Here is a 27,026-nt window from a genome sequence, read left to right on the forward strand (position 1 = left end):
TTGTGTGGTTTATTGTTTCTCACTTTTTTACTTTTAATCATAGTAAATGTGGCATTTTTTTTAATAAACAACATATAGTTGGTTCTTTTTAAAATTTCAAATGAGTAATCTCTATTTTACTTGATATATTTATACAATTTACAATTAATATGGTTATTGATATGTTTGCAATCATAATTCTGTTCATCACCTTTTATTTTGTTCCTCTCTTTCCCCTGTCTTTCCTTCCTTTGGATTATTTGAAAATTTCTTATTATTCCATTTTAATTTATCTACTGACTTTTTGCACTGTATTTTTGAATAGTGTTTTTTAGTGGTTGCTTGAAGGTTTCCTACATATGCATTTAACTTTTTCACAGTTTATTTGGTTAATATTTTCCCACTTCAAGTGAAATGTAGAAACCATGCAACTTTATGGGTCCTTTTAACTTCCCCTCCTTTATTTTGTAGTTGAGATTTGTAATATTTCTGTATATGTTGGACACCCACCAGACAATGCTATAGTTTTTAATTTCATCAGGGATACATATTTTGTAGAATTTAAGCAGAGAAAAACAGTCCATTTTATTTATCCAGATGTTTACTATCTGTTACTGTTAACTCAAGCTCCAAGTTTTTCTCTGGTATCACTTCTTTTTCCTCTCCACTTGAAGAACTTTCTTCAACATTTCCTTTAGAGTAGGTCTGCTGTCAACCAATTTGAGAATCTCTTCTTTTACCTTCATTTCTGAAAGATATTTTTGCTGGATATAAAATTCTAGGTTGGCCGTTCTTTCAGTATTTAAAAATACTTAAAACTGTTCCATTCCCTTTTGGCCTACATGACTTCTATTGAGAAATCTAAATCTTCAACCATTAAAATCATTGTTCCCCTGAACATAATGTGTTAATTTTCTCAGTCTCTTTATAGATTTTTTCCTTTTTATTTGCTTTTTTATCAGTTTGATAATGATGTGTCTGGGAATATTTTTCTTTAAATTTATCAACCTTGGTGTTCACTGAGTGTAAGTTCATGTCTTTCACAAAATTTGGGAAGTTTTCAGTCATTATTTCTTTAAATAATTTTTTTCCTGCACCAATCTCTTTCTCATCTCTTCCAAAACTCCAATGACATAAATGTTAGATTTTTTTTATATTGTTTCAGAGATCCCTAAAGCTCTATTCCTTTCTTCACTCTTTTTTCTCTGTGGTTCATATTGGATAATTTGTATTAATCTATCTGTAACCTCTCTGATTCCTTTCCCTGTCATCTCCATTCTGCTACTGATCCCATGAGTTTAATTTTTAATTTCAGTTATTGCAGTTTTTAGTTCTAAAATTTCCATTTTAAAATAAAGTTTTGATTTCTTTGCTGAGAACTTGTTTCCATTCATTTCAAGAGGGTTTTCCCTTACTTGGGAGACCATGGTTATAATAGCTACTTTTAAGTAGCTAATAAATCTGGGTTATCTTGGGGTTGACATTTGTTTATTGATGTTTCCCTTGGGAGTTGTTGAGATTTTCCTGGTTCTTCACATGTTAAGTAATTTTGGATTACATCTTGGACATTTTTTTTTAATTCAGTTTTATTGAGATAGATTCAATACCCATCTTGGACATTTTGAATATTCTTCCATGAGGCTCTGTGTCCTATTAAAACCTAAATTTTTTTTTCTTTTTTCTTTTTGTTTTAGTGGCAATCAACACTATTATGTTCAGAATGCAAGGCCTGACCCCCATCCTATGGGCTGTGTTTCCAATTTCAGTTTAATTTTCAAAGTCTTTCCAATGGGATTTGAGTCCATCTTGTGTGTGCACTGCCAAGGGGCCAATCTGGGCCTTTGTGGTGGTCTACACTGTGTGAAGTTCTCAAAGCTTTTGGAATACCCCTTCCAGTCAGTTTCATGCATGTGCAGCTCGGGGTGAGCCTGGGACTTCATGAACAGATTTAAGGTATCCCTTTCTTCAGCTCTTTCTCTCTTTTCCCTGCACATTTTAGCCCCCAGTTGCCACTTCTCCTGGTCTTCTGGCTGAAAATCAAAGGTTTTAACCTCCACATTCTGTTGCATACTTCTCATAACTGGCTTAGCATCTGACATGAAGCATCAATAAAAACAAGAAATAAAAAAATAATGGGCTAGTTGACTGTAGTAATGAATGCACAACTATGTGATGATACTGAGGGCCACTGGTTGTATACTTTGGATGAACTGTATTGTGTATATTGAATATATCTCAATAAAATTGCATTAAAAAAAGAAAGAAAAATAATGGGCATTCCCTCACACCATTTAGATCACAAAAGCCCCTTTACCAGTTTCTCCCAACAGACAGAAGGTTTTTTCTCAGATTTTTATGTGACTACCACTGCCCACCCTATCATAGGAGTATAGTTTCATGATTGGGCTTGCCTCAGGGCAGGATTAGGCAGGTAAAAAGATAAATAAAGAGGAGGACTCCTCGCATTCTTTTCCTAGAGAATTTCCCTCTTCCTTGCTTTCTGGCAAGATAGAGGGGGATTCTCTGGGAGCTTTTCCAATCATATCCATTGTGTAGTTCTGGGAATTACTGCCACAGAGTATAAACAAGGAGATATGGGAGGGAAAGAAAACTCCAGGAAACTCCTTACCATATCAGTTGTTCTTCAAGTTTTTATTTCCCTCCTGTATTTTCCTGCTATAATTTATTTTTCAGAGTCCTCCTATAATTGTTTTATGTGTTCTGCTCAGAATTTTTAGTTGGAATCAGTGGGAGAGATAGGGTGGAGTCTGATTACTTCATCTTAGCCAGAACCAGAAGCTGGAAGAGTTATTTTTCTTTTGTTGAATCTGAAACAATTGCCAACATCCATGGCTTGGAGATAAGGGAATAGCTAAAATGCTAAGAATAGGACCTAATCCCTAAAACCTCATCAGGATTTAGGAGAGGAGGCCTATTAGTTTGAATAGAGTTAACACCTTTCAGCAAAGCATAAAGCCTTTGTGGCCAGGCTCACAGAAATGTCTTTCTCTCTGATTCATCACTTCCAGTTATCTTTCAGCATCTGACAAACAACTCTACACATAAAGAATTCACTGCAGTTGGTATTAGATAAAGTATGAACAAAAGGCTTTGGGATTGAGATGGTGTACTAGATTTAATATAAAGTGGAAAAAATAAGATAAGAGGCAAGATGTTTGTTTTTGTGTTTTATGTATTCTGTGATTGCAACTGGATATGGGTAGAGATGTGTAAAATTGGTAGGGAGAATGAAGATTACAGTGTCTTATTGCCTTATTTTTCAAAAATGTCCTCAATGTAGTTCTATTATATTTTCAAAGGTAGTAATATGTAAGAATAATTTCTGTACTATTGCCTGATAGTCATGTTGCTCCACATTTTATTTCTGTAATTTATTTGGCAAGGCTTTCCTGCTTTTTACCGCTTACCCTAACTCCCTGATTAGCTGGTCCTGTTACATGTCCTGTATCACTTTGTTCCTGCTTCCTTAGTACTGATGACAGTTTACTATTAATGCTTCCTTAATTTTCTATCTTCAGCTCATGTGAGTAAGGACAGCGTATTTATACCTAATAAATATTTATTGACAGAGTACTCAAGCCTCAAAATGAAAGAGAACACTTAAAAAATCAGATTTTTATTTTACACTTATTTTGTTCTTTTGGTCTCTGGCAATTTTTTTTCCCTCATATCACTTTCTCTCCACGTTGACAAACCTGTCCAAATTATCCAGCCAAACCAGAGCTGGTTGATATGATGTATGAGTCGGCAACGAACAAAAGGAGAGGTCCAATGATGAAAAATAATTTCAGCAAGGAGGGAAAATCAGAACTCAAGTTCTGGCTAAAGCTGCCTTTATCAAGAACAATCCCAGAAGACTGAAGAATGTATGATTGGAAGAGTTCCAATGGTGCTGCTAGGTCCAGAGCCTTCCCTTTCTAGTTCCATTCCTTCTGCTGTGGCATATTAAATTCAAACACTTTGGTGCGAATTCAGGTGCACTTTCATTTACTGATGGGCACTGTGAGTTTGTTTCATTCTGGAGGCAGGCACAGGGAATCACCCAACCACAAGACATACATTACGATGGCAGGATCCAAGTTGATCTAACCTAAACAACCCTAGCATGTTAAGATTGGAGAGATCTTAAATATTATCTATTATTCTCCTCCAAAATTGACACTTGGGTTTCCTAAACAACACTCAAGGCAAACAACCATTCAGCCCTTTCTTGGACATTTTGAGTGATGATGAACTCAAGATTTTACAAGGCTGCTTATTACATTTTCAGACAAATCTCTTCTAGGTTAGCAAACATGGGATACATGTGCTGATGCACTCCTAACTGGACCTGTGGCAGACATTGCCAATCAGTCACAGAGTTCTTTCCCACCAAACCCAGGCTTAGCCTCAGAGTCGGTCTCAACATTGTTTTGAACAGCATTCAATTTGCTGTCCCAACCCCAGTTACTGGAAAATTATTTCATATGGCTGCCTCTCTAGGTCTTCCCCATATTGATCCTCTTTATGTCCTCTGTGAGCACACAGAAGTCTAATCCTCTTAGGTGAAGACAGCTTCAGAGCTGAAAGTTTTGAGCCCCACAGGACACAGCCTGGGAAGGGTAGAGCCTGGAGGCTGCTGAGTCGGTATCAGGCCTTCCCAAGCCTGAGATCCACAAGGCTGAGCAAAAGATTGATAACAATTTATGAGGCGGTACAAAGAGTCTATCCACTGAATTCTGAAAGCTGTCGTTCAGTTCCAAAGCCAAGGATCCACTGAGGCTTCAGGAGCTGGACTGAGGGCAGCTCAAGGCTACTTATGGTAGAGCCACCCCATTCTGAAACCAGGGGTTAAGTGATGAAGAAGGCCTATTAATTTGAATAAAGTTAACACCTTTCAGTAAAGCATGGAGCCTGTGGGGCCAGGCTCATGGAAATATCTTTCTCTCTGACTCACCACTTCCAGTTATCTTTCAGTAACTGAAAAACAACTCTGCACATGAGTAATCAATCTATGTAGAAGAATGTTGGGTCTACTGAAACAGGATGACACTTTCCAGCTTCCAGAAGAGTTTGCGGGATTCGGCTGTGAATAATCTTCAAATGGTTGTGATGTTAGATTACCATGCATAGGTTTATTTTTATATACTCAATAATTTAAGGCTGGCATGGCTTCAATCAGTTTGAGTTCTCCAAAAATGGGGAAACCCTTGGTTTCTTGAAATGGAAAGATCATCCACTTAGACGATCCTGTTTTTGATGTGATTGTCCATTGTGGAGGAGGAACCTGATTCAGGTCTTCCATTTGTCTTGTCATCAATTACAACAGAGTCAGTTTTCTCCTCTGGTGGGTATGCCTTGCTCCTTTTGGCAAATGCCTGGCTGATTTCTGCGTGGGTTCTGTTTTTGGTCTCTGGCAGGACAAAATAGAGATAGATAGCACCCGTGATGCAGATTGCCGCAAACACCAGGAAACAGTAGGTGTCCAGGCTTTTCTGTGGAGAGGCAGAGACAAGAAAACATCAATGGACAGTCACTAAACCAGGTGTGAAACCATCTTAGAACGAATAAGAACAAAGAACCCTCCACTCATTTATCAGCATTCCTGGATAAACCACCAGATGGGATGACGCTGGCTTTCTAAGGCAAGTGGTACTCTCCATGAGGATTGCTCACAAATCAGCTTCAAATGTGGTAAAGATGAGGAAACAGCAGTCTTTATTTTTTTGCTTATTAGGCATGTACAAATTAATCATCAAGAAAGCAAAATGTAATACTTGCTGGACATTATCTTAGGTTTATATTCACCCTTAACCACCTTCTCCCTCCCTCACCCATCCCCATACATACAAGAAAAGTGCAAAGTTAAGAGGGAAGTGAAATACTCCTGTGCATAAGAAAGATGTGGAGATAGACAAGCACAAGACAGCACCATTTCTCTAATGTGCCAAAGGTATGATTCACAAATTGAAATACAAATACAGCTTTATACAAATAAGAGAGACTAGGAAAAGAAAAGATGAATGCTGAATGCAATCACTTTTTTTTACATATGCTGATTTAAACACCTAATGCCTGGATTAGAACGACCCTGCCAACTGCACTAGACCTTGAGCTTGTCAGGGACTTGGTCTCCTCTATAGCTTATGAGCCTTGCATAACAGCTGGCTTGTAGCAGGTGCTCACAAAATGTTTGTTGAATGACTCTATGAGTTCTAGCTGTCAGGACTGTGACTCTTCATGCAACAAACATCTATTAATCTGAAGATAAGGTGACACTGCCTTTGAATGATACTTCACAAGATGCAGTATCCTGATTTTAGTCAATTACATTGTAGTTTTTGACTCAAAAAACAGTTATTTGGGGGGTATGAACATCCCAGACCTGCCATTGATTAAATTTGAGGCTTTTTTGTACCTCTGTTTCCATAGTTGTAAAATGAGGATAATAATGGTACTTACAGGTGGCTGTGAGGATTAAACATGATATTTCTTTTAAAGTATATGGAGCAGTGGCTGCCGGTAGTGAATGTCCTCCAACTGGGGATGAATGTCCCCCACCTGAGGATGCTTAGTTCTGAAGCTGTGCACCCTCCACTGGTCCACAAGGATCCCATGAGCACCCTCCCTCACCAGTGGAGGGTGAGAGCATGGGCTCTGCAGCAGGATGGTTAGGATTCAAATCCTTGTGCAACTACTTACATGCTGTGTCAACTCTAAGATGTGCCATTTAAGACAGATCTTCAACCCACTGAGCATCAGTTTCCTCATTTGCAACATGGTGATAATATACCTATGTGTTGTTTTGAAGATGACAGGTGATACATCCAATGGCGAGATCAACATCTCCACTTGCATGCTGAAGAGGCATCTGTCTTATCAAGTCCAAAATGGGTCTCTAAATCCACTCCTGCTCCAATTTCCCCCTTCTCAGTCAATGCACCTCCATCCTTCCAGCTGCTCAGGGCAACCAAAACACTCAGAGGCAGGCTAAGCTCCTCTCTATTTTGCATATTCACATCCAATCCATTGGGAAATTATGTTGGCTCTGCCTTGAAATATATCCCATATCTGAGCGCTTGCCACCACTGGTACCATTTTGGAGCAAGTTGCTGTCATTTGTTGCATGGATTTTTGCAAGAGCTTCCCAGCCAATCTCCCTGACTCTCCCCTTGTCCCCCTTAAGCTTATTCTCAAGAGAACCATCAGCATGATCCTATTAAGAAGAGGACAGATCCTGTCACTCCTCTGCTCTAAACCCCCCACGGCTTCCCCAGTCACTCTGAATAAAGCCAAAGTCCTTGTCATAGTCTAAGGCCGTTGACAATGTCCCCTAGCACCCCACACTGGCTTCTCTCTCTCTCTATCTTTGCTCCAGCTACTGTCCTCATGTTATTCCTTAAATATCATGCCACAGGATCTTTGCACTTGCTGTTTCTTCTGCCTAGAATAACTTTCTAGATATCTGCATATTCTGCTTTATAACCCTCCTTCATCTTGGCTCAAATGTCACTTTCTCAGAGAGGTGCTCCCTGACCTCCGTTTCCGAAGGGCTCCTCCCCAGCTCTCCACTCAGCCTGGTTCACTGATCTCCATAGCTTGCCTCTGCCCAACATTATAACATATAATTACCTGTTGGGTCTCATCCTGCCGCAGTGACTGCGCTTCTGGAGGGATGGGGTCTCCAGCAGACCCATGCTCCCTGCTCCTCTACCTGTGCACACAGAGTTCCATAATCCTAATGACTGGCTCTGCAGACAGCTACCCTCTAGAAGGACAGCGTAGGAGGGTGCTGTGAAGCTGGCTTAAGGAGGGAGAGGAAGGAAGGAACCAAACAAAATGGGCATCTACTCCATCCTGTTACAACTTTTACATACGTGCCTTGAGCAGCAGGCCTATGTGGATCCTCTTTACTGGTGTGGGAATGGAGGTGGAGTGAGGGCGTGCTACTCGCCCAGGGTCACACCACTCGGGGTGCAGATCTGTGAGTGTATCTTGGCCCTGTGCTCTTCCCAAGACCTGCACAGCCTCTTGTGGGGATGGGGGTTGGACTGGGAGAAGAGACAGCGAGCCTGATAATGAGTGGTGAGGCCCACTGTGTCCCTTGGGAAAGGAAACCAAGCAGATGGCAGCTCTGCAGGTGGCAGAGAGGTCCCAAGCAATTCCGGGGGTGGCCTGGGCCAGGGCAGGTAGCCTCTCTGGGGCTCAGTTCATTTGTGCATTCAATAAACAATAGCAAATGTTTATTGATCACTTCCTATGCCAGTTGTTGTTCTAAATGTATTACACGTTTTGGCTCATTTAATGTTCATGCCAAACCTATAGAGGTGAACAAAGAGAGGTGAATTAACCAGCCCAGTTTTGGGGGGCTGGGAGGCAAAGCTAATATTCAAACCCATGAGTCTGACCCCAGACTCTGTGCTTAATTCACTGTTCTCCCCATTTAGAAATTAAGGACAAGAGAAGAGGAGACCTCACCGAAGAGTCAATGGAGACAAAGGCCTCTTGGGTCATCCTGAGCCCATGGGTTCGTGTAAAAGGACAGGGTGAGAATGATGCCAGGTGGAGAGGGCTGAAGGGATCAGATGGACAGAGGGAGCGAAGTGGGCTTGGGGGGCTGCCCTCAAGCGTTCCTGGCCAAGAGGTGAAATCCTTCCTGTTCCTGGCAGCTAAAGGACATTATTGGTTTCTGCCATAAATAATTTCACGCAGGTGATCATGCGACAACTCAGTGTTACTGCAAGTATGTGACTCTATTTAATCTGGGATGAGAAATGACACTTGCTGGGCACCCCCTGTGTGCCAGGGAGATTACAGGCATTATCGCATCTAATCCCCACAGCCCACTTTGTGATATAGCTATTTTTATTTCCCTTTTACAAAAGATGAAATGGAGGATTAGAGAGGTTCTGAAATTCATCCAAGACCATGCAGGGATAAATTGGGAGAGTCAAGAATCACGCGAAAGTTGGCCTGACTCAGGGCTCACACTCTCTCTGTTATTTATCACGACTCCCTCACTGGGAGATGGGAATGAGGGGTTAATGGAATCCTACTGTGTGCCACGACAGTAGCTGTGATGGTCTCCTTCACCTTATCTTACAGGTGAGAAAATGGAGCTCAGAAAGGGTGAATCATTTGCTGGAGGACACCCAGCTGGCAGGGGCTGCACCTAGGTTTGAATCCAGCTTTGCCTTATCTGGAGGCCACTGTCTTGCTTCGGTACCTGCAGATCTGATGCAATTGCCTAGCAAGGCATCTGGCAAAGCACCTGGTACAGAATCTGAATGTATCATTTTCCTCTGTCTCCTTGTGCTGGTTTGAATGTATTATGTCCCCCAGAAAAAGCCATATTCTTTGATGCAATCTTGTGGGGCAGACATTTTAGTGCTGATTAGATTGGAATTCTTTGAATGTTTCCATGGAGATGTGCTGCACCCACCTGTAGGTGATAACTCTGATGAGATATTTCCATGGAGGCGTGCCCCCCCCCGCCCCGTTCAGAGTGGGCCTTGATTAGTGGAGCCATATAAATGAGCTGATGGGCAGAGGGAACTCAGTGCAGATGAGAGTGATAGTTTGAAGAGGAGCTATAGCCAAGAGGGACACTTTGAAGAATGCACTGGAACTGAGAGAGGAGCTTCAGCTTACAGAGACATTTTGGAAACGTCCTTGGAAAGCCGACTTGCTCCGGAGAAGCTAAGAGAGGACAAACGCCCCAAGAGCAACTGAGAGTGGCATTTTGGAGAGAAGCTGAAGCCTAGAGAGGAACATCCTGGGAGAAAGCCATTTTGAAACCAGAACTTTGGAGCAGACACCAGCCACATGACTTCCCAGCTAACAGAGGTTTTCTGGACACCATTGGCCATCCTCCAGTGAAGGTACCTGATTGCTGATGTGTTACCTTGGACACTTTATGGCCTTAAGACTGTAATTGTGTAACCAAATAAACCCCTTTTATAAAAGCCAATCCATCTCTGGTGTTTTGCATTCTGGCAGCATTAGCAAACTACAACATCCTCTTCTACTTCCAAACTGCTCAGCAACCCACTTTCTGCCTAGCTGCTCCAGAGCAAGTTATTCAACCACTCCTGAGTCAGGGGGAGGGAGGGCCTGTCCAGGGGTCCCTGAGCAAGGAGATTTCAGACAGTGTGCACTGTGGTGGGAAGGACCCTGCCTAAGAGTCAACAGACTTGGGTTCCACAACTGACTCCATCAAAAACTTAACTGATTTCATGACTGCCTGGGAAGCATCTGCCACCTGTTTGTGCTTTATTTTCCCCATTGATAAAATGGACACAACCACAGTTCCAGTTTTTGTAAAAACACATTCAAATTCATAAAGCTTAGCCCATAAGTGAAAAAGTTATTGCTTGCCTACTTGAAAATTAAGAATGTCTGTTCATCAAAAGATACAATAAAGAGAGGAAAAGACAAGCCACAAATGGGGAATAGATATTGTGATACACAACCAACAAATAATTAGTACCCATAATTAAAAAAATCAACTCTTATTAAAAAAAATCAACAATCCAATAGAAAAAAAGGGCAGAACGTATGAATAGCTATTTCACAGAAGAAAGAAAAAATGCCAATGAACTAATGAAAAGATGCTCATTGTTCTTAGTAATTCAGAGAAACACAAGCTAAAATTATGATATTCTATTTCACACTTATCAGATTGGGAATATGGTAAAAAGTCTGACAATGACAATACCAAGTGTAGGAGCAATATAAATTTTTATTCCTGTTGGCAAGGCTGTAAGTAGCTACAAATACTTTGGAAATCAACTGGGCATTAGTGAGTAAAGATGAAGTTATGTGTAGCCTATGACTCATGAATTACACTCCTGGGTGTATCTCTTCTGGAGCTATGATGTCCCTGTCCAATCCGAGAGCAGCTAGTCACATATGGCTATTAGAATTTAAATTAATTACAATGAAAATTTCAGTTCCTCAGTTGCACCAGCCCATTTCAAGTGCTCAGGAGCCTACAGGGCTAGTAGCTTCCACACTGGACAGAGCACACAGAGAAACATTCCCTGCATCACAGAAAGTTCTATTGGACAACACTGATTTAAAGAAACTCTTGCATGTTGTACAAAGATGCTCATGGTGACATTGTTTTCAGAGCAGGAAAACTGACAGCAACCCAGATGCTCATGGAAAGGGGTGTGACGAATTGAATAGGTTCAGGTCCTAATCGCCAGTCTTGTAAATGTGAACTCCTTTGTAAACAGGATCTTCGAAGGTGTTATCAGTTGAGAGGAGGCCAAGCTGAATTAGGGTGGGCTGCAATCCAATATTACTAGAGTCCTTAAAGGCAGAGGACATTTGGGCTGACTACTGATGCAGAGACCGAGAGAGAGATGACCATGAGAGAGCAGCAGAGATTAATTGCCAGCAAGCCACCCCAACAATGCTACAGACTGCAGGGGGCACATGGTCCTGAGGAGCCTTTGATTTGGAACTTCCAGCCTCCAAAGCTGTGAGACAATAAATTCCTATGTTTATGCCAACTATCTAGTAGTGCTTTGTTGCAGCAGCCCTGGGAAACTGGGACAGGATAAATAGATTGGGATAAGTTCAAGCATAGGAGAACTGTAGCGCCGTGGAAAGCAATGAACTCTGCATATTATCAACTTGGATGGCTCTCATTGTGAGTTGAGCAAATATGTCCAAAAATACCTTTGGGATGACTCAACTTATGTAAATATAAAAGCAGGCAAAACAAAACACTAGATTATTAAAGGATGGATACAATATGGGTCAAACCATAAAGAAAACTGAGAGAATGATTAACATACATTTCTTGCTGCTATCATCCCTGGGATCAGGTAGGGGCACATACCGTATTTCATTGTCTTAAGATGGCTGGTAGGTTCACTGGTGCTTCTTTTCTACTATTTTTATGTATAATGCATTTTATAATTATTATAATAAAATTATTCTCATTTTGCATATGCTGCATCTCATACTCTTTTTTGTGTATGATGTATGTCTTAGTTTGCCCGGGCTGCTATGACAAATACTACAAACTGCTGGGCTTAAACAAGAAGAATTTATCATCTCATGGTTTTGGAGGCTAGAAGTCCAAAATCAAGGTTTTGATAGGGTCATATTTTCCTGGCATCTGGTACGTGTCATGTCTCCTTCCTCTTGGGGGCTCTGCACAATGTCGATGAGGGGGTTGGGGCTGGACTTTGCAAGCTAGGAACCTGGAAATCATCTAGGATGCATGCAGTTACAGGAGGTGCTTGGCAGAGAGTTCTGGAATGAACAAATCAATCTGCCTTCAAGTTCTCTCTGGTTTTGACAGTCTATCATTCTACAATTTTAAATGATTTTAAAACCTGCTTTGAAATTCAGATATTGCTCGTGGGAACTGGTAAGTCAAGAAGAAGGGATATTTTGAATGATCAGCCTTTACAACAGAAATGTAGATAGAAGCAGCTTTTCCCTCTGTGGACATTAGCCTTTGGCCTGGGGGTGGAAGCATTCCTACTACTGCTGATACTGATGTAAGTAACAACTCATGTTTGTTGAGGACTCTGCCAGATGTTATGCTAAGTTCTCTGATCTTAGGGGCTGAGCTGCTTGGCCCAAGGCCTCCCATTGGCTTAGTGTTAGAGCTGAAAATCAAATCCAAAGCCTGTGTTCTTAACCACTCGGCAAACCAGCTCCCGATGGCCAGGTTTTGGAGACACGGCCCACCCAGTGATGTTGTTTACACGTGCCTCCAGGGGCAGATTGTTGGGCCATGTCTAGCCGATGATCTGGGTAAACTTTCTGGGTCTTCTCATGTCTGAAAATGCCTTTTCCCCTCTCTCACAAGTGAAGGCTGGTTTGACTAGGTACAGGTTTCTAATTTCAAAATTATCTTCCCCTCAATCCTTTGAAAATGGTACTCCTTATTTTCCATGCAGAGTTTTGCCCAGGAGAAATGTGATGTCACCTGATTGCCATTTCTTTTTTAGGTTATCTGATTTTCCAATCTGGAAACTTTTAGGGTTTTAACCCTTGTATTCTCAAATGCCACCCCTTTGTGTCTAAGAAGTCCCTTGCACCCAACCTGCTTAGCACAAGGTGGGCTGGTTCAGGATGAGGAATTCTGCAGTGCTGGGAATTTTTCTTAGATTATTTCTCTGGTTGTTCCAGGGGAAGTACCCTAAATAACCTGTCTGGTGTCTCCTGCTCTCCACCTCCCAGGACCACTTCAGACGTTCTCAACAGCCCCATCCCGGATGTGCTTTGGGGCCAGATTCCTTCCATCAGTTCACCCTATCTGCTCTCTATCTTCCAGAGATGCTCCCACAGTTTTGTGTACACCCTTCTTGCTTTCTAGCAGGTTATACACTTATTCCTCATTTTGAGTGTATCTAGGATTTGGGGTTTGCGGAGAGGCAGGCTGGTGTGCTGAGCTGCTGTTTCAAAAGACTCTTCTGAGTTGAGTCTCGAGGGATGAGTGCTGCGGAGGCCGTAGCTGTTTGGGGACACCAGTTGATGGAGGAAGCAACTCTACAGGTGACATCAGTGATGCTCAACATCTGTGGGCCACATGCCTCCTTGAGAACCTGATAAAAAGCTACAGATTCTCCATAGAAAGGAAAAGTTCATACACCTGACATTTCAACACTATTTCTGGTGTGGGGGCATTTCATGGTCTTGTTGAAGCCCATCCATTTGCCATCTGGGATTTGCAGCCCCCAGACTATATGCCCTGGTTTGATTGTAAGTTCCATGATGGTGGGATCCATGCCTCTTGCTCTCCATTATATCATCAGCCCTAGACATTGCCTGGCTCTTTATAAGCACTTTCTCAATAAAAGCATGTTGAATGAATGGATAAATGAATGGAATCAGAGAACATCTAAGGAGACGCATATTGGTACAAAAGGTGGTCCAAGTTAGGGTTTCATGGTCTGACAAAAAATACAAACCTTCTGTTCAATTTCTGTCCCACCCATGGAGCTGGAACACTGGCTCACTGGGAGTCATGCCAAGCTCTTCGATGAGTCAGTGCGTGGAGTGCCACTTAAATAATTGAGGGGGACATCAGGCACTGTAGACACTCATGTCCTATAACTCAATGTCTGCAAAGAGCCTGGTAAGGCGACGCTGTTCTAGTGTATGAGCAGAGTAGACCTGACACGGGATGTTTGTGGGGAACTGTGGGGAGCAGAGAGCTCAGTGATGAACCGGTACCCAAGTCACTTTTTTATGCACACTGAAGATCTTGGAGCAGCCCAGGAACCTCTGTGGTAGACACAGCTCTGCAGCTGCCAACAGCTTTTCAACTCAACATGCCCTGCAGAAGCCAGGTTTAACAACCCTGCCAACATCCCCAATCCAGCCTTCCCTCTCTCTGGCAGGCCAACTCATCCTCCACCTGTTCTCAGAAACGGCACTGCCATTCCCTCATATACCCAAGGCTGACACCTGGAAATAACCTTTGACTATTGAAGAAAGCATATACCTGCACAACCAAGATATCAAACAACTTCCACCACCCCAGAAAATACCTTTACCATTTCCAGTAAACCCCCCTCCCCACCCCCACACAGAGTTGACCACTGTTTTGTTTCCTGCCACCTTAGTTTTATGTAACTTTTGAACTGGTCCACTTGTCAGGACACTGCATCTATTTTTACCTGCCCCAAATATGGCCCCATCAGGCAGGCAAAGAGGTCTCTTAAAGGTGCAAAATGGATCACGTCTTAGAATTCTTCAGTGGCTTCCCAGAGCCCTCCGGATCAACCTCAAATTCCCATCATGCCCTTGGAGCTTTGGTGGGTTTGGCCTTGGCCTCCGTCTCCTCCCTCACAGAATCACCTGCAATTCTCTACATTTCTTGGCTGTGCCCTCTCTCCCCACCAGGGTTTCTGCCAGCTCTTCCTTCTCCCTGCAACGTGCCCTCTCCACCACCGCGTCCACTTACTTCTTCAATCTCTGCTTTCAAAGTCCCCGTTAGACCCCCTGTCTTACACCCTCCTTGCACCTGCACCCCTCCTGTGAAAGCACAAACCACACCAGTCCTAAGCAGTGTCATGTCCACCTACTTTTCTGAAATATAAGGGCAGTCACTGTGGCCCTGGGGTTCGCTGCTCTGCCTCCCGTGCCCTGCAGGAAGCCGGCACCGCACATTGTGAACGCTGGTTCTTTTCCTCCCTTCAAAACCAAAGAGTGTCATCTGGACATCCTGATAAGCAAGGGGCAGTTTTGCTTTGCTTTCAGACCTCACGATCCTAGATAGGCATCAGCTTCCCCCTCACTTTGCATAGGCATTTGGGATATGAACTAATATGTTTCAAGATAAAAGGAATCATCTTCTCCCTTCCAGATTTGTGGAACTCAAACAGAATTTTATAACTCCAGTGGAATCAAGAAGGCATACATTTGCATGAAATTTTCTCTGAACCAGAAAATATTGGTGCTAATGGCAGAGAGATGGAGTCATCTGCAGGCTTTGCAAGGGGCCACCAAAGCAGCAATGCTGCTGACCCAGAAGAAAAGGCAGCCTGTGGCTAAGGGTGGAGAAACAGAGTGATGTTAAATCACCAGGGGTCAAGGCATTTGCCCCTGTGTACCCTACAACATTTCAGGTCCAGGATGATGCCGGAAGGGGACAGGGTGGGTGGGAGAGAGGGGGGTGAGGCCACCACGTGAGAAGACAAGCTGAGAGAGGGAACTTGCCCAGGATCGCTCAGCTGGTGAAGGGTGGTGGTAAGCTTCCAGCACTTTCCAGGGATCATTCTTTCCTGTCTTGTGTGTTTGTCTCCTCTTCCCAGGGGGCCCCTGCGATAGCAGGCAGAAACGACTTTTACAGAACTGATGATGGAAACGATAGCAACCATTCCTGACATCCAGGTGCAGAAGGCTTGACTTCATCTGTAATTCTAGGACAGCCCTACTGCAAAATTTGGACAATTTTCTCATTTTATAGACCAGATAATTATGGCTCAGACAGCAACCAAAGTTGGAAGAAGTTTGGATAGCCCTGCCCACCAGCTAACTGCTGAGTGGCACTCACAGGTTCACGGTCAGGAGGTCTGACCCCAGAGCCTGCAGTTTCTTTTTGTGTCTCATTCTGTGTCTGTTTGCCTGGCAAATAAAGATAATGAGATCAATACAATAACCATAGCAACTAGCATTTAGCAAGCAGCTACAGATACTGCCTGAGGCTGGGATCCCCCAGAAGGAGAGTCAGAGACGGGCGTGACTGCCAGCAGCTTACCAGGAGGCAGTGGTAGAGGAGCAGGGAAATAAGTTTCCTGAGATATGGAATTTTCAGGGACGGTCCTGGGACAACTGGGACAAGTTGACCACCCTAGGCAGGGAAGGGAAAGCACGGACCCAGGACCCTATCCTCCTGGGGACCTCTGGGGTGCAAGGGGCATGCACCAGGGTCCCCCTCTCCTCTGCCCACAGGTGGGGAAATGGGCTACGGAGAGGTTGGTCACCAGCCCAGAGCCACTCGGCTGGGCCGGGGCAGGGCTGGGATTCCGGCCAGCGGCGGCCCAGAGGGCAGGCTCGCCACCCCAGCAGGCAGCTTTGACTCTGAGTGATGAGAGACTAAATTCTCCCAGTTTTGCAGATGAGGATGCGGAGGCTGGCAGAGGCTGAGGAGCCCACCTGGCGTCCCTGGGTTGGAACACCAGTTTTGAGTCACATCTTGGTCGGTCGCTGTGTTAGCTTAGAGAGTTTGTTCTGAGGAAGATGTCCAGGCTCCCTGGGGTCTGTGTGAGGGTTGAATGCTGCCACCCACACTTCCTGCCGGAGCGAAAGGATCAAGATGCATGAGCTGTGGCACCTGGTGGCTCTCACGTGTGGCTGCAGCGACTTCCAGGAGGATGTGGAGTGGTAGACTGGAAATGAGTCTCCTCTGGAGTCTGCCCCCCCTGGAGGGTTTGGGTGGGGCAGGGTAGGGTGGGGTGTGAATCGGGACCTCTGAGGCCTGAGTTCTCTCTAACCAAAGGCAGCCGGGAGCCCGGCCCCAGCATCTTGCTTTAGATAGCACCTGAAGGAAATGCTGAGAACAGGGTGCAAGGCAAGGAAAGCCAAAACAAAGCAAAACAATGGATTCCAATCCTTATAAATATAAACAATGACATAAGTTTATAGGAAAGGAAGGAAACCATCATCTGATTAACCAGAGTTGAACTCTGAGGGATGGGATATGGATGGTTTCGCTTCTTTATATTTTTGCAGTTTCTGCAATGCGCCTGAATTGTTTCTAATTAGAACTCCCTCATAATGTTACAGGAGAAAAGGAGGAGGAAGAAGGGAAAAGGAACTGTTCAGTGCGGGGCCCTACTGAGAACTGGCCTTTTAACGGGACCCGCTTAGCCATCCTCAAACACTCACCGAATCAACAAGCCCTACCAGGGCTGTGTTAGGATGTGTGAGAGAATGTTAAGCTTGCCACAGAAAGATGCTCCGTGGAACACTGAAGATCTCGTGATAATGTCATGAAGGTTTCACCAAAGTGCTCCCAGAGGCCGGGAGGCGGTTGAGGCACCTGCATTCCCTGTCCTCCCGAGCCGGCAGAAACCCAGGGAAGCTCAGGCTGTTTCCTGCTGTGTCATGCGTTGAGGTCTCTGTTCACTTACTCACTTATCTCCTCTTTTTCTCTCCCTCACTCTGTCTCACCCTAGGTTCCTCTGTTATTTGCATTTATGTATTTGTTTATTCCCTTTTATCTTCAATTCCCCTCTTGTTCTGTTTGTCCTGCAAATGCTTTATCTCCAACTCTGGGCATGCTCATCTTGAGTTCCGTGACGCAATCCTCTCAGGAGCTCTGTGAGTAGGTTATTATCCCTGGTACACGGTTTGGGGAACAGAGGCCTGGAGAAATTCAGCAGCCTGCCCGAGATCACGTGGCTCATCAGAGGTGGGGCTCAGACCCAGGCCCCCTGACTATGAATCCTGAACCCCAACCATGGCGTCCATGTTTGTTAAGTGTTACAAACAGAACTGCTAAATCCATCACGGCACTGCCCTGCAGCCCCGTGGAGGATGTAAGAATAGGCTGGGCCGTTACTGTCAGCATCACAGAAGCAGCCTTCCCAGCTACATTCCTTTCTTTCCAACCCTCTGCACCCTCCTGGCACTGCAAAAAGTCCCCCCAAAACACACACCCACAAAGAGTGGCGAACACAGCCTTCACATCCTAGGCTGTCTGCCCCGACGAGCCCCGGAAGTATCAACACCACAGCTGGTCTGGATGCTCCAAGGTGGGCACCAAGGCCCATCTTCCCACCACAGCCTTGTTTGTACAGTGAGACCTCACTCCAGGGGTGGGTGGCACCCCTCCTGCCCTGATCCTGCCCTGAGCCCTTCAAAGGGCCGTTCCCTGCACTGCAGCCCTGCTCCGGGCCAGGATCTGAGCGCCCTTCAGTCCAACTTTCTCTTTGAAATCTGGTGCATGATGTGACCCCATCAGTGGAAACGGACGCATTTTTAAACGACTCCAAGTCCTGTTCCTATTTTGCCCCTGGACCCTCCAGCAGAGCCAGGGCCACAGGACATGGGGTGAGCTGTGACCCCAGAAACCTCAGCCAGGTGGGCACCCGTGGGAACGGAACCATTTATGGATGTGACCTCCCCACAGTGACGTAAAGGCCGTCAGAAACTTGGGTTATCATGACAGAGGTGGAGCTACATAAAAGGCATGGGGGGTGGAGGAGGGGCACAAGCCCTGGCCTGAGGCTGAGCTGAGCTCCTTCTCAGTCTCCCGGTCGCTTGGGAGTCCTCGGGCAAGTCTCCTGGCCCTGGAAGCCCACCTTCCTCTAAAGAGGGGGCCAGGCAGTCTTTGGATTGGGGAGGTGGGCACAGGCTTCCCTGCTCTTCCCCTTTCACGACCCTCCGTATTTGCATTTCTCCACCCTTGCAGACAGGTATGGCCACATGACAGTCACTCTAGGGGACCAGGCACTGCCTGGTCAAAGCCTTAAAGGGCCAGTGTGGGCTTTGCCACGCTCTCCACTCCTGCTGATGGAAGAGGCCATAAGCCAGCATCCCTGGGTCAGGGATGGACATCTGGCATGAGCAAGAAATAATCCTTTGTGGTTTGAAGTCACCAAGACTTGGGGCTTGTTTCTTTCTGCAGCAAAACCCATCCTGACTGATGTGTGGGTGCCTGCAGTGGCCTGCTCCTGAGCGAGACCCAGGGTCTCCTCCTCCACCCGCTCCTTCACAAGGAAGACACAGAGAGGAATGAGCCAGTGTGCATCTTATGGGGACTAAGACCACCTCCAGCAGCTGCACTGGGGTCGTGGAGAATTCAGAGGCATTGACTCCAGGGGCAGTGGCAGCCCCAGTCCATGGCAAAGTGCCCAGATAGGAGTGACAGCTCGTGCTTTTTGAGCACCAGCCCTGAGGAGGCTCTGTTCCAGACACTTTATCCCTATCGTCTCCTTCCATACTCATAGTGGCCCAGGTAGACAGGCATTACTATTATCCCATTTCAGAGACGAGGAGCCTGAGGCACAGAGACATTAAGTCACCTGCTGGAGGGCACACAGCTAGTGAGTGGCAGAGCTGGAAGTCAGAGGAGAGGAAGACCCTGGCTGTGGAGCCTGGGAACTCAGCCCAGTATGGGGGCTGCAGTCCCTGCTCAGGCTTTGACCCCAGCCCCTGACCCCTGGGCTTCTCCGTGGCTTGGAGAACAAGCCCCTCCCCGGCAGGAGCCAAGTTCCTTATACAGGATGATCTTGCTTTGCCTGTCTCTCTCCTCCGCTCCCCCAACTAGGGCCAGTACAGTGCAGAAGAATGAGCAAGTTACTCTCCTTAGATCCTCAGTTCCCTCTTGTGCAAAATGAGGCTAAGATCAGTTCCTCCAGGGTGGGCTGCTGGGCCCAACCCTGTGCGGGAGGAGCAGTGAAAATACCTGGCTCAGCCCTGCTGCTCCCTTGATCTCAAATTATGTCCCTTTCCTTCATCTTGGCCAGCACACTCCTGCTCATCTTTCCAGCTGCTTTCCCCAGGACTGGGTTCAGAGCTGCCTCTGAGTTCCCACTGTCCCCTGGTGTGGTTCTGTCAGTCCCTCCACTGTGGGATTTATCTACAGACTCCTGGTACCTGTGCAAGGGTCTGTCTTGCCCATGAGGCTCGGGTCTCCCCACCCCGAGCACAGTGACCGCCATGGGTCAAGGGGGTGAGACAAGCTCATATGAGCTCAGGGTCCCATTTTGACCTTTGGGCAAAGACCTGGATTCTGAAAAATTGCTGGTGATGGGTGGATTGGATGAAACCACCTTGGCTGTGGTGCGGGCCAAGCTGCTCTGCTTCCAGTTAAGGCTGAGAACACAGCCGATTCTTAGGGAGAGTTTAACCAGCCCCCCATCTCCCTAACTTCATCCTGGGAGGAGGAGGGCCGGAGTGGGTGGTGCAGCCTGACTGGCTTGCAATCCTGGCTCTGTCCTTTCCCAGAGGCGTGACCGTGGGAAGTCACTGCATCTCTCTAGCTTTGGTCTCCTTGTCTGCCTCCTTGCATTGACTGGGGTTGAAGAGCTTCCGGCAAACAGCAAGCGCTCAATAAATGCTGGTGCTTAAGCAGCATGTCAATGCTATTAGTGCCCAAACTGTGGTGGGGAATTGAGATGGTGAACTTGGTCAGGAGCTGAGGCAAGGTCCTCCACGCCCCTCCAATCACCCCAAAGATGATGACCAACTTCATGGGCATACAGAGCCTAATTGTGAGCCAAGGGTGATTTCTCTAGTTAATTTGTAAAGGTGGTGGAGAGATCAGAGTTGAAAGAAGAAATGATTTGATGTTAATTTTCCCCACAATAATGAGTATTTTACTGACCTTGGTTGACTTTGCACCAAACTGGAAAAAGCCATTTAAGGTGTGAAGCCAATTGAAAAGACAACTTGTTATTTTATGACTACAGTTAGTGGGTGAAGATGCCTCAAGAAGGGAATAAATGAATGAGGGGGTTTCTCTCATTCTGTGGTCCCTGATGTCCCTCGTGGCACTTATGTTTCAGAGACGGTGTGGTTCAAGTAGCTAAAATGCAGTCGAAGATGCTGTGAAAATTATGTAATGTGTCAACCTTCTAACTCAGAGATTGAGGGGCCTGTAATGAGCAGCAGATGGAAAGCAGAGATGTGGAAGGGGATGGAGCAGAGAAACTGGGCTTGATGTTGACTGTGGGGCCATGGACCGACTCTGTCTACTCCCCCAGTCTCGGTTTCGTCATGCGTAAAATGATGGGGATAAGAAACCCAGCCTTAGGGTTATGTGAGCTAAAGGACAAGAAGCCATGTGCAGGGACCCTGGTACAGAGTAACTTCTCAGAAACTGGGGTGGGGGCAGGAGTGGCCAACATGTGGGCTGATGGGGGATGGTGAGCCCAGGAGACTGGCCTTTGACTCACCCAAGCTTACAGCAGAATCTCTGGACGTGCTGGGGTTGAAACTAGTTAATTATACCTGGCAACCTGGTGAGCCGGTGGACTGTTAACTGAGTCTCTGGGGCAGTTGTGGGAGTGATGGCAGGCTCTTTCTCAGGGGGATCTGACAGAGCCTCACCTTTACCTGGTGTCATGGGTACCTGGTGGCATCACCTGGTGTCATTTGAGCAGGGAAGCTGGCCCTCCTGTGAACGCTGCTGCCCCTGGGCCATGGGTAGGACATTTGTGAGGTCCTTGGCTTTGTGTCCTGGCCCTGGCTAACGCTCTGTCCTCATGTCCTACCTCTCATCCTTCCCACTCACTCTGCCCCACCCTAACGGGCCTCCCTGCTGTCCCTTACCCAGCCTCAGGGCGCTTGCACTTGCTGTTTGTCTTGCTGCTCCATCTTGGGCTGTCATTTCACTCAGGTATCTGCTCAAGTCCTCCTTCAAGAGGCCTCCTCTGACTTTGCTTTTCAGCCCCAGGACCGTGAGAACACAGGCTTCAGTTCCCACTGTCTCCCCATTGCCTGAAACAGTGCCTGCACACAGTAGAGACACAATACATATGTGCTGAATTACTGAGCAAGTGAAGGAATAGCTTCTTCGCCTACACAAAAAGAATGCGTATCTGTTTCCTGAGTCTGTTGGCATTTCCTGCCAATCACTGTCACCTTTGGGACAATTTCCCCATTAGCTGTGGTTACGATGATGACAATGAGGATGTTAAAAGTGTGTCAAGGTGGCAGTGTGGAGTGAAACTATTATGTGGAATTTGTTTAACAGGGACGAGCATATTGCAGAAATGATGAGTCAGTTGCAAGCTTGAGATATTAACTGAGCTTTCCTTGCCTGCACTCAGCAGTGGGCAGATTTCTGCATTCAGCGGCAGTCCTTGGCATTTAGGGGCAGCTTGAAGTTGGTGCAGGAGGAAGAAGGGAGATAGGTTCGGGGCTGTATGTACCCCAGAAAAGCATGATCTTAAACTTAATCCATTCCTGTGGGTATGAACGCATAAATAGGGCCTTTTATGAGGTTACTTCAGATAAGGTGTAGCCCAGGTGGATCTTGATCTTATAACTGAAGGCCTTACAGGGAAGATCAGAGAGAAAAGGAAAGGGAGAAGGCGGGAGAGGCCACCATGTGCATTGCCATGTGAAGAAAAGCCAAGGGCCAAGGATCACCAGCAGTCAGCCCCAGAACACCACCGTCTTCTGGGAGAAAACACTGCCTTGATGACACCTTGAATTTGGACTTATAGCCTCAAAACCGTGCGCCAGGCTCCCATCCTCACAGTAGGAAAGAAGCCCAACAAGCTGAAAATAAACAACTCTTCTTAAACGGACCAGAGAATTGCAGTCAGGGGACAAACCACTGCCCCCCAAAACTGGAGAGACAGGTGAATACAGAGAACACGGTGTAACTGGGAGCAGAAACCACTGCTGGAGCTGGCCAAAGGGTTCCAGTCTACAATGGAGAGAACTGCAGGACACAGACTCGACTTAAGAAGGAATTTCTAGGAAAACCCAGAGACAACAGAGAAGACAAAAATAAGGGCACTTGAGGAAAAGGAAGAATATTAGAGGAGGTATAAATAAAGAATTCTTTGCTCCTTCTCTAGGGGTCAGCAAATGCAGATCATGGACAAACAGGGATGACGCAGTATCAACTACTATCCAGTTATCCTCATCCCATGTCTCTGTCCTACTCTAGATTTTCACCTACCCCAAGGATTAAATTCCTGTTTGTAGACAGTCGCGAATTTCTACTATAAAACAACCAAGTATGGGAGGCGGGGCAAGATGGCAGACTGGTGAGCTGTATGTTTTAGTTACTCCTCCAGGAAAGTAGGTAGAAAGCCAGGAACTGTGTGGACTGGACACCACAGAGCAATCTGACGTTGGGCGTACTTCATACAACACTCATGAAAACGTGGAACTGCTGAGATCAGCGAAATCTGTAAGTTTTTGCGGCCAGGGGACCCGCGCCCCTCCCTGCCAGGCTCAGTCCCGGGGGAGGAGGGGCTGTCAGCTCCGGGAAGGAGAAGGGAGAACTGCAGTGGCAGCCCTTATTGGAAACTCATTCTACTGATTCAAATTCCAACCATAGATAGACTGAGACCAGACACCAGAGAATCTGAGAGCAGCCAGCCCAGCAGAGAGGAGACAGGCATAGAAAAAAAACAACACGAAGAACTCCAAAATAAAAGTGGAGGATTTTTGGAGTTCTGGTGAGCATAGAAAGGGGAAGGGCCCTGAGGCGCATATGCAAATCCGAAAGAAAAGCTGATCTCTCTGCCCTGTGGACCTTTCCTTAATGGCCCTGGTTGCTTTGTCTCTTAGCATTTCAATAACCCATTAGATCTCTGAGGAGGGCCCTTTTTTTTTTTTGTTTGTTTGTTTTTTTGTGTTTTTTTTTTTTTTTTAATCCTTTTTTCTTTTTCTAAAACAATTACTCTAAGAAGCCCAATACAGAAAGCTTCAAAGACTTGATATTTGGGCAGGTCAAGTCAAGAGCAGAACTAGGAGAGCTCTGAGACAAAATGCAATAATCCAGTGGCTGAGAAAATTCACTAAACACCACAACTACCCAAGAAAAGGGGGGTGTCCGCTCACAGCCATCATCCTGGTGGACAGGAAACACTCCTGCCCATCGCCAGCCCCATAGCCCAGAACTGCCCCAGACAACCCAGTGTGACGGAAGTGCTTCAAATAACAGGCACACACCACAAAACTGGGCGTGGACATTAGCCTTCCCTGCAACCTCAGCTGATTGTCCCAGAGTTGGGAAGGTAGAGCAGTGTGAATTAACAAAGCCCCATTCAGCCATCATTTCAGCAGACTGGGAGCCTCCCTACACAGCCCAGCAGCCCAGAACTGCCCTGGGGGGATGGCACTCACCTGTGACATACCACAGTCATCCCTCAACAGAGGACCCGGGGTGCACGGCCTGGAAGAGGGGCCCACTTGCAAGTCTCAGGAGCCATATGCCAATACCAAGGACTTGTGGGTCAGTGGCAGAGACAAACTGTGCCAGGACTGAACTGAAGGATTAGACTATTGCAGCAGCTTTAAAACTCTAGGATCACCAGGGAGATTTGATTTTTAGAACCACCCCCCCCCTCCCTGACTGCTCAGAAACACGCCCCATATACAGGGCAGGCAACACCAACTACACACGCAAGCTTGGTACACCAATTGGACCCCACAACACTCACTCCCCCACTCACCAAAAAGGCTAAGCAGGGGAGAACTGGCTTGTGGAGAACAGGTGGCTCGTGGACGCCACCTGCTGGTTAGTTAGAGAAAGTGTACTCCACGAAGCTGTAGATCTGATAAATTAGAGATAAGGACTTCAATTGGTCTACAAATCCTAAAAGAACCCTATCAAGTTCAGCAAATGCCACGAGGCCAAAAACAACAGAAAATTATAAAGCATATGAAAAAACCAGACGATATGGATAACCCAAGCCCAAGCACCCAAATCAAAAGACCGGAAGAGACACAGCACCTAGAGCAGCTACTCAAAGAACTAAAGATGAACAATGAGACCATAGTACGGGAGATAAAGGAAATCAAGAAGACCCTAGAAGAGCATAAAGAAGACATTGCAAGACTAAATAAAAAAATGGATGATCTTATGGAAATTAAAGAAACTGTTGACCAAATTAAAAAGATTCTGGACACTCATAGTACAAGACTAGAGGAAGTTGAACAACGAATCAGTGACCTCGAAGATGACAGAATGGAAAATGAAAGCATAAAAGAAAGAATGGGGAAAAAATTGAAAAAATCGAAATGGACCTCAGGGATATGATAGATAATATGAAATGTCCAAATATAAGACTCACTGGTGTCCCAGAAGGGGAAGAAAAGGGTAAAGGTCTAGGAAGAGTATTCAAAGAAATTGTTGGGGAAAACTTCCCAAATCTTCTAAACACCATAAATACACAAATCATAAATGCTCAGCGAACTCCAAATAGAATAAATCCAAATAAACCCACTCCGAGACATATACTGATCACACTATCAAACACAGAAGAGAAGGAGCAAGTTCTGAAAGCAGCAAGAGAAAAGCAATTCACCACATACAAAGGAAACAGCATAAGACTAAGTAGTGACTACTCAGCAGCCACCATGGAGGCGAGAAGGCAGTGGCACGATATATTTAAAATTCTGAGTGAGAAAAATTTCCAGCCAAGAATACTTTATCCAGCAAAGCTCTCCTTCAAATTTGAGGGAGAGCTTAAATTTTTCACAGACAAACAAATGCTGAGAGAATTTGCTAACAAGAGACCTGCCCTACTGGAGATACTCAAGGGAGCCCTACAGACAGAGAAACAAAGAAAGGACAGAGAGACTTGGAGAAAGGTTCAGTACTAAAGAGATTCGGTATGGGTACAATAAAGGATATTAATAGACAGAGGGGAAAAATATGACAAACATAAACCAAAGGATAAGATGGCTGATTCAAGAAATGCCTTCACGGTTATAACGTTGAATGTAAATGGATTAAACTCCCCAATTAAAAGATATAGATTCGCAGAATGGATCAAAAAAAAACGAACCATCAATATGTTGCATACAAGAGACTCATCTTAGACACAGGGACACAAAGAAACTGAAAGTGAAAGGATGGAAAAAAATATTTCATGCAAGCTACAACCAAAAGAAAGCAGGTGTAGCAATATTAATCTCAGATAAAATAGACTTCAAATGCAGGGATGTTTTGAGAGACAAAGAAGGCCACTATGTACTAATAAAAGGGGCAATTCAGCAAGAAGAAATAACAATCGTAAATGTCTATGCACCCAACCAAGGTGCCACAAAATACATGAGAGAAACACTGGCAAAACTAAAGGAAGGAATTGATGTTTCCACAATAATTGTGGGAGACTTCAACACATCACTCTCTCCTATAGATAGATCAACCAGACAGAAGACCAATAAGGAAATTGAAAACCTAAACAATCTGATAAATGAATTATATTTAACAGACATATACAGGACATTACATCCCAAATCACCAGGATACACATACTTTTCTAGTGCTCATGGAACTTTCTCCAGAATAGATCATATGCTGGGACATAAAACAAGCCTCAATAAATTTAAAAAGATTGAAATTATTCAAAGCACATTCTCTGACCACAATGGAATACAATTAGAAGTCAATAACCATCAGAGACTTAGAAAATTCACAAATACCTGGAGGTTAAACAACACACTCCTAAACAATCAGTGGGTTAAAGAAGAAATAGCAAGAGAAATTGCTAAATATATAGAGACGAATGAAAATGAGAACACAACCTACCAAAACCTATGGGATGCAGCAAAAGCAGTGCTAAGGGGGAAATTTATAGCACTAAACGCATATATTAAAAAGGAAGAAAGAGCCAAAATCAAAGAACTAATGGATCAACTGAAGAAGCTAGAAAATGAACAGCAAACCAATCCTAAACCAAGTACAAGAAAAGAAATAACAAGGATTAAAGCAGAAATAAATGACATAGAGAACAAAAAAACAATAGAGAGGATAAATATCACCAAAAGTTGGTTCTTTGAGAAGATCAACAAGATTGACAAGTCCCTAGCTAGACTGACAAAATCAAAAAGAGAGAAGACCCATATAAACAAAATAATGAATGAAAAAG

At 45.1% G+C, this 27,026-nt stretch overlaps 1 protein-coding gene across 4 annotated transcripts in view; it reads right to left on the reverse strand.

The window, feature by feature from the left end:
* Positions 1 to 3,600: 3,600 nt before the first annotated feature.
* SLC2A9 (solute carrier family 2 member 9) overlaps positions 3,601 to 27,026 on the reverse strand; it is a 234,658-nt gene continuing 211,232 nt past the window's right edge. For 3 of the 4 annotated variants that reach the window (XM_037829396.1, XM_037829397.1, XM_037829395.1), the window contains one exon: positions 3,601 to 5,474. In XM_037829396.1, the coding sequence (XP_037685324.1) occupies positions 5,220 to 5,474 (255 nt within the window). In that variant the 3' untranslated portion in view covers positions 3,601 to 5,219. Of the gene's footprint in view, positions 5,475 to 21,735; positions 21,916 to 27,026 lie in introns of all 4 variants that reach the window. The other variant, XR_005215825.1, reaches the window with a different exon arrangement.

Source organism: Choloepus didactylus, chromosome 3 (assembly GCF_015220235.1).
Source record: "Choloepus didactylus isolate mChoDid1 chromosome 3, mChoDid1.pri, whole genome shotgun sequence".
In the NCBI taxonomy this organism is placed as follows: domain Eukaryota; kingdom Metazoa; phylum Chordata; class Mammalia; order Pilosa; family Megalonychidae; genus Choloepus; species Choloepus didactylus.